The sequence below is a fragment of the Cephus cinctus genome, unplaced genomic scaffold, assembly GCF_000341935.2.
Source record: "Cephus cinctus unplaced genomic scaffold, Ccin1 Ccin1_scaffold1625, whole genome shotgun sequence".
In the NCBI taxonomy this organism is placed as follows: Eukaryota; Metazoa; Arthropoda; class Insecta; order Hymenoptera; family Cephidae; genus Cephus; species Cephus cinctus.
This window is the reverse complement of record NW_014333908.1, coordinates 5,417-13,242: the sequence shown is the minus strand read 5'-3', so window position 1 is coordinate 13,242 and position 7,826 is coordinate 5,417. Positions and strand designations below refer to the sequence as shown.

The 7,826-nt window shown below is 38.7% G+C and overlaps 2 protein-coding genes across 2 annotated transcripts; one reads left to right on the top strand and one right to left on the bottom strand.

Annotated features, from left to right (window-relative positions):
• Positions 1 to 230: 230 nt before the first annotated feature.
• LOC107273489 lies at positions 231 to 1,242 on the top strand. The gene is made up of 3 exons (XM_015751747.2): positions 231 to 363; positions 429 to 660; positions 766 to 1,242. The coding sequence occupies exons 1-3, from the start codon at positions 289 to 291 to the stop codon at positions 915 to 917; spliced, it is 459 nt and encodes a 152-aa protein (XP_015607233.1). The 5' UTR covers positions 231 to 288; the 3' UTR covers positions 918 to 1,242.
• Positions 1,243 to 3,938: 2,696 nt separating this feature from the next.
• On the bottom strand, positions 3,939 to 5,989 carry LOC112495201 (the record flags this gene model as incomplete). The annotated part of the gene is made up of 4 exons (XM_025090846.1): positions 3,939 to 4,555; positions 4,665 to 4,892; positions 5,537 to 5,690; positions 5,819 to 5,989. Coding segments are annotated over 4 exons (1,170 nt in total), but the record flags the coding sequence as incomplete, so codon positions are not given.
• Between the last annotated feature and the right edge of the window lie 1,837 nt (positions 5,990 to 7,826).

The window sequence follows — 7,826 nt, the reverse complement described above, 5'->3', positions numbered from 1 at the left end:
TTGGAGGTCCGGGTATTGTTGTAGAGATCGACGAATCGAAGTTCGGCAAACGAAAGTACCACCGAGGTAAACATGTGACAGGGCAGTGGGTATTTCGTGGGATAGATAGTTTTTTGACAACAGTTAATGGTCGATCGGCGGCCACACTCGTGCCTCTCATGAAGGAATTTATTGCACCTGGCACCACAATTGTTAGCGATTGTTGGAAAGCCTATGAATCCTTAGATGCAGAAGGTTACGAGCATCCGACCGTCAATCATTAATTGACTTTCAAAGATCCCAAGACGGATGCTGCCACGAACGTTACAGAAGGATTGTGGGCATTCGTTAAACGGCAATTCCCGGATTGCAATCGCAGCAAAGGTATGTTCTCCTCATACTTAGAGGAGTTTATGTACCGACTTGATCCTTTTGAAACGTTTTTAAAGACATTGCTCGCCTTCATCCACCTCCATCCAACGACGCGGACGCTGAAGAGGACACTGACGCGACGGAAGCAAACGGAAGTGGATTTTGAGGTGGAATCGTCGACGGAGGAAATCCCAAAAAATCGGTACTTTTCAGAGCCACCAATTATTGACGTAGCATCAACTTTTCGATTTAGAATATTTTGCGATTTAGAATATAAAGATGAAAGAAGAGGTTTCAGCTTCGAAATTTGTAAGTAAATTATGTAAATTTATGTATAATATATTTTTTTAGATCTTCAATAAAACTAAATTTGTTTCATAATTTTAAACATGGTTAACCTTTTTTTTCGAATAGGCGGCACGATTATTCCATGCGATTCACATTATATCCGACAGATGGCGGTACGTCAAAAATCTAAGTCACTAGCAGCCAACTTCAGTTCGGAGTCGTATACTGCAGTTTTACCATTTTGCCTACAAGAATTCATGTGTCCAAGTCGAATATAAAATATGCTGGACTTTGTGCATGCACTGTATGAAAACCGGAAGTATTACTTATATTTTTAATGTTATTATACCATCTATCTCTGAAACCACCTCTAAATTTTAGACTGTTTAATTTAGCTATTTGTTTAGCATTATGCCTACCAAATTTTACATGCACATACATATATACCGACACGTGAGCCCGCGCGTACACACGCATCCTTTTTTTCGATTGTGAGTATAAAAGCCACTCTGAAATGTTATATGCAGTTGTGTCTATGAACGAGAATTTTATCTTGTTATACTTGTATAAGTATCTAGTAGAAATAACTTCTGTGACAAATAAACCATTGTCCCACCTATTTCATATATGTTTCACACTGTAACCCTGTTACCTGGCTCCACGAAAGTGTTTACATTCTACGATATTGGCGTATCTGTCTGCCTGCGAAGATCTGCATATGTGTGAATCCGGGATTATCCGAAGGTTTTATTGCGCCCCTTCCGATCCTTCCTGAGATCGATGAAGCACATTTAACTACACACTGGATGCGCGCACGCGCGCACCCATACATCCATAGGAATGAACGCACGAGCGTAAATCCTCTGTTAAACCCTTGTTCCGTGCTGATGGGTTGTTTTTGTTCGCACAATTTCTATCAGTATCGATGCATTGAAAATTAATTTTCATTAATTCAATAGCTGCTCTGGTAAAATAATTATTTTTCAATCTTTTATTCTAGTGTTTATTTATAAAGGATCAAATAACGTACATGATTTTTTTCAGAAATTTTAACACACTTTTACTCAATGAAAAACGCGTTACATATAATTGACCCATCTGTACAGTTTAAAAGTGCCAAAAATAACAGTACGGAATATGAGTTAATAATGACAAATTGCGCTTTTCGCGCAACGTTTAATAAATTTATCTATGAGGTCCAGAGAAACTCATGCAAGTAATTTCACTCAACGAAAGTATTCGAGCAATGGCTGCACACTTTTACAGACACTAAAATGGTATAATTGTAGAAAATCTTAATGGGCTCAACTCGATTCCGTCGCTGGAAATCGAATTATCCGAATTTTCTATTTACTCAAGTCCAAAGGCAAACTCCCCAGAGTTGTGTAAGCTTCCGGATACCACTTCACTGAGATTTTGGACGTAAATAAGATCTACCTTCTTAATTTGAAGGTTCTTTCTGACCGAATCGTTCGAGTGAAATTGCTCGATTGCTCTTCGTTCTTCATCATTTTGAATTTTGATTTATCGCGTTTTCTTCGTTACGCAGGTAAAAATTGATCGATAAAGGATGTATCGCTAGTATATTTTTTTTCATGATCCACGTAAGATCTCATATTGAAACTTTTAGTGAGATCATACCATTCATTTTGAGGCACTGAACATTAAATTGAAAAAACTGAAAAAAAAATCTGAATGTGTGCGTATATGTGTATGCGCACGCGTGCACAATTCTGTAGGCAACATGGAAAACAAATGGCTGAACCAATAGGATTAAAATCTATGGAAGAAATCAACTTCAAGATGCAGATGGAACGACGACATTTGCATTTGTTCTGAATTTCTGAGAACAAATGGTTGAACTTGATATTTTCTATAAATTTTATCTCGATTAGTTTAGTTATTTGTTTGGAATTTTGCCCATATATTGTTGCGTGTGCACATGCACTCATGAAACTTTTTTTCAATCCCGAATGCAAAAGACACTCCCAAGATAAATCTTATTAGACGTATGTGTGTGGGATCTTACGTCGATTATGTAAAATGATCTATCAGTCATCTATCCCGTATATAATAATTTTCACCAATATGAATAATGTCCATAGGATTTGAATGAAGACTATTAAATTGATAATAGTATAGTATAATATAGATAAATGTATTTTTCTGAATTTCGTATATACGGATAATCAATTTTGGTGCACATTTTTCTATAAAAGTATGGAATACGGAAATAAACATTAACTTACCAATCTGTTTGCCGATGCATCGTAAGCGGGATTGTCTATTCCTGTAGCCATCGCAAATCTGGAAATATAAACAAAAGTTAAAACGTAATAAACTCTCGGTAAGTACCGCAGGGGCGGTCTTATTTAGAGAATATCTTGCGCGAGAAGATAGCCGAGCGGGAGTGGTGCCGACACACGGAGGCCTCAGGTGGCTACCGACGTCAGAGGGCACACTCCCGAGGAAGGAAAGGCTCGTCTCCAACGAGACCTGTTAGGATCGCGAGGGGATTAGCGGATTCGGTAGGGCCACCGAAATAGGGACAGGTCTTGGGCAGGCTAGAAATCACGACTCGGAATAGTCGTGAGCCGCCGTTGGAGGACACACTGTACGCGACCGGATTTGTATTGTAAAATCCGCCGTTTATTTGATGGTAATAAACGGAACGGTATCCTACTCGCTGTTTTATCATTTTGCGCGCCTATCCGTTGACTCCAAAATTCTCTCTCGTCGCGCCCATGTTCCCCTCTACCATTTTCAGTGCGTTGAGGCTGAGCCGCCGGGAAACCTGAAAACGGCCGTGGTGAGGGATGGTGGTGCGGGAAAGCCGCACCTGGCGCCCAACAATTAGATCTTCGGACCTTTTCTTTGATAACAGCACGTTGGGAGCAGCCACGGGATTATTTGTAGGCGACGCCGATGAACGGTACACGTCACAAGGTATTTTACGTATTTAGGATAGTGGAATTCGGGATTGTAAAGAAAAGAAAACGAGTATACAGTGCTGACTATGATTGCAAAAGTTTTATTGGTTTGTCAATTTCGATAATTTTTTCTTGACAACAAACTTTTGTATCATTTTCAAATTTTCTTGGTGGGCGCATTGCCGCATTCTTAAACGTATATAGTACACTATCGCGTATGACAATATTTGGGTAGCGTGTTCTATATATGGGAATGTAAAATCATAAGATGATAAAACTTCTTCGAGCGTGCATGCAAAAACATCGGAACGCGATGCATATCTTGCGAAGGAGGTTTCGACATAGCGAATGAGATCGAAAAACTGTGAATTAGCGTGAATCAGTCCATCTCTCGATTTCTTGTCGACTAATTGCGATACCGAAGACGTACTCGCTCTTAAATGCTCTGCACCTTTCCTCCAACGACTCAACGCTAATGGACGCTATTTCCTCGGCTTTTCTTCTCAAAGACTGCAGCAATAAATGCACGCGTTGTTTCGCTCGATTTTTCAAGCGTCTCTCGCGGTCGCTTTTTTTTCGCAGCGCCAGTAGCTTCTTTTCGTCGATCGGATTTGATGCTCGCAACACGCGCTTTGTCGTGCGATTTTCTTTTGCTCTAACTTCTCGTCGCAATATTCGTTGTCGCATTTTCTTGCACCCTTCGCACTTTTTTTGTTTTGATAACAACGTACAGTTGTTATCACGCCATCGATCAAGGCAATCTTTAAAAACAGTATCGGCGGACAAATAGTGAACTTTGACAGCACCGAGACCGCCACAAGCTTTCATTCTTCTAAATTTTTCCAAAGTCTCTGCCAGTAGCGACGTTTCTTCTAATACTTCAACGAGCTTACATTCCTTTGGATCATCGGTGTGTCCATAGAGACTGTATCGAACTCGGTTGTCAGGATCAACCATGACACTACGTTCGATTACCGGAATTTCCGCTATTTCCCCGTTTTGATTCCAGGTGTGAGAATACTATCGACTGTCCTCTCTCTGTTAACAGTTCTTTACAACCCCAAAATTTCGGGATAGTGATGCAGACTTCAGTACCTGAGGTCACTACGGTATTACCATCGTTAACTAGGATATCCCACATTCCGAAGTCTCTGCTTCGTGGAGGTACTGTAGAACAATCCGTCATATTTGCCTCCTTTTCCGCTTGAGGACAGACCGAATCTTGAGGCAGACTATTCTCGTTTCCAGATACAGTTTCTTCTAAAGTATGAGCAGTTGCTGCCTTGGAGACATCCCTTGAGGTAGAGCCCTCCATGCTCACATCTGAATCAAGAGTAACAAATGTTATTACATGTATCTCTTAAGAATATGTTTTTCAGATTTCCTGAGATGGAAGAATTAAAGTTTGTGAAGTTTAGTTCGTTAATATGTCATTCCTTTAATTTAGTAAGGCAGCCTAGGATAATCGTAAATCAAATTTTTCTAGTGACTTTGTTCCTTGATGATAATTCAATTTTTTTACATTTCAAATTGCACCCCAATGTTAAAAATGAGCTTGAAGGTAAGTATAATATTGGATTATGATTAACTCCATTTTTTTTGCAGATATTATTTATCAACAGAACTAACAATTCTGTGTACATTTTTTAATATATTTTTATTCATTATTATAAATTAATTTGTTTCTGTTTCAAAGCACATCGGAATGTTGGAAATCAATTTGGCGGTAAGCATTTAACTTAATCTAGACGGGTAAACTCCCTGGGCATATCATTGCGTATCATGGCCACATGTACACGGCTAGGTATCGTGTACTATCATTGACTCAATACCTTTCATCTTTCGGATTGCTTTTATAACATTTTCAATCATCGCATATTCCTTTGGTCCTATCGACCAAAGGATACCGATATCGATCATTGATACATTGCTTTATTTTTAGCAAAAAATAATACTCATGTATATACCAGGACATTTTAAGGATTGTGCAGTGTCAAGAATGTACTCCTTCGATTGATCTTCGCATTCCAAACAATTCGGAGATGCTGATTGCACAGCTTCGCTATCCTCGAATATTTTTGGTACAGCATCCTCAATCAGTCTGGGACGCTCGTATGCTGCCTTCAATCAAAGTGAAAGAAGTTTATGCAAAATGTATTAAACACTATTGATAGTTCAATGCACGAGAGATAGTGTAGTAAATGTTACTGTTTACATACTACGGAAACAAATAAAGTGAAAGGACTTACTTGGGCTATAATTTGACCATTGGTGTCGCGTTTGATCCACTGTCTGATTCTGCAGTTTTCATCGAAGTGTTTTTCGCAAATGTACTGCGACTGCTTCAGTACAACACCCCGAATCGCCGCTTTCCATTTTTTGTACTGCTCAATATTCTTCGGCACTTTAAGGGGTCTACCCTAATTAGAATTTTCAAAAACTCGATTTTTTAATTGCATTTTTCGAAAGTATACATATTTAAAAGTATCATACTAAAATTTTATAAAGATCCGAGCAGTCTAAGTGTACTTTTGAGCGACGTTTACTTAGCTACCTGTGCGCGCTAATATACGCACCGCTCGGAGCGGTACTACCTACCTGCCTTTGTATACATGAAGAGCTGCTACCTTTTGTAAATATACTATCCGCCAAAAAACACTTACGTGTAAAAAACTACGCCAAGTACAGGAGTGCTGTGTATTCCTCTAACAAAAAGTATTGATATCAGATTATGGAGGCCAAGTACATAAGTCACTACATGTTTGCCTATTATATGATCTAGCACTGGCCCATCATTTTAATTGTATTTCCAAAATTTCTTATAACGTTTTCACTACTCTTTTACATTACTACTGCTTCCCGTAGTTGATTATGATTTAATGGTCATTTAATAATTAATAAAACTTTAGGTAATTCCTTATCGAGTACTACTTCGCGGGTCCGTGCCAGGAATTCCAAAGTACTTACTTTGAGCGTACTAATAGTATCCTAAAACTATATGTGTGTTATTAAGCTTTTACCGTGATTATTTTTGACGAGTTATTGTGAATAAGCTGTATATAGAAAGGTGACATTGGTTTTGAGTTTGATGACTGGCATAATGAATACAAATTTATGTCAAGAAATGCACGAACGCGCCAAGTAGTACTCGATAAGGAATTACCTAAAGTTTTATTAATTATTAAATGACCATTAAATCATAATCAACTACGGGAAGCAGTAGTAATGTAAAAGAGCAGTGAAAACGTTATAAGAAATTTTGAAAATACAATTAAAATGATGGGCCAGTGCTAGATCATATAATAGGCAACGATGTAGTGACTTATGTACTTGGCCTCCATAATCTGATATCAATACTTTTTATTAGAGGAATACATAGCACTCCTATACTTGGCGTAGTTTTTTACACGTAAGTGTTTTTTGGGGGATATCACAAGTTTTTGTTGCTCAACGGGACATAGAAGCTCTAAGCACTGAAATCTATATTTTCATAGATATAAAATGTAAATGCATTATGATGTCGCTAATCAGAAGAATATATTGCGTCGTCGAAAATGTTTAATGGCATATAAATATAATTTGTGAGTCCATTTTTTTTAGAAATGCATAATAGTACTTTGTGATACGAGTGCGAGAAAGCGAACTTTATAGGCAGGCGGTGAAGTTAGTCGTGCAACCAACTTCACGAGCCGCACACGAGTAACGAGTAACACGAGTAACAACGGCACGAGCCGAAGGCGAGTGCTGCTTGTTTTACGAGTGCGGCGAGTGTGACAAACTTCACGACCTGCGTATAATGTTCGCTTTATTGTACCAGTATCACATAATATTTTCTGTAACGAATGCATGAAAAACGCTACTTTTTGTGCCTCCAAAGTAACTGGAACATCTCTTCATTGGAGGAGGCCGCCATAAGAAGAGCAAGGAAGGGTTACAAAGTGAATGCATTTCATGACAACGCGCGAGAACAAAGTTTACTTTATCGCACTAGTGCGATAATGTAAAATTGGGCCGATTTGCGCATGCGCAGCATTTTTATCGTATCCTTATTTATAAAGCGCCACTTTCGCCACACTTTGGAGGCACGAAAAGTAGCGTTTTTCATGCATGAGTTACATAAAGATATATACAAATTTTTAAAGAAAATGTAATCTTCAGTGCGTATAAGCGTCGCTAATGATGTCCAGCTTGTTGAAGCCGTGTGGTAAACGTAAGAGAGGAAAGTGTGCTGGATTATTTACGTACCTCAGGCCGTGC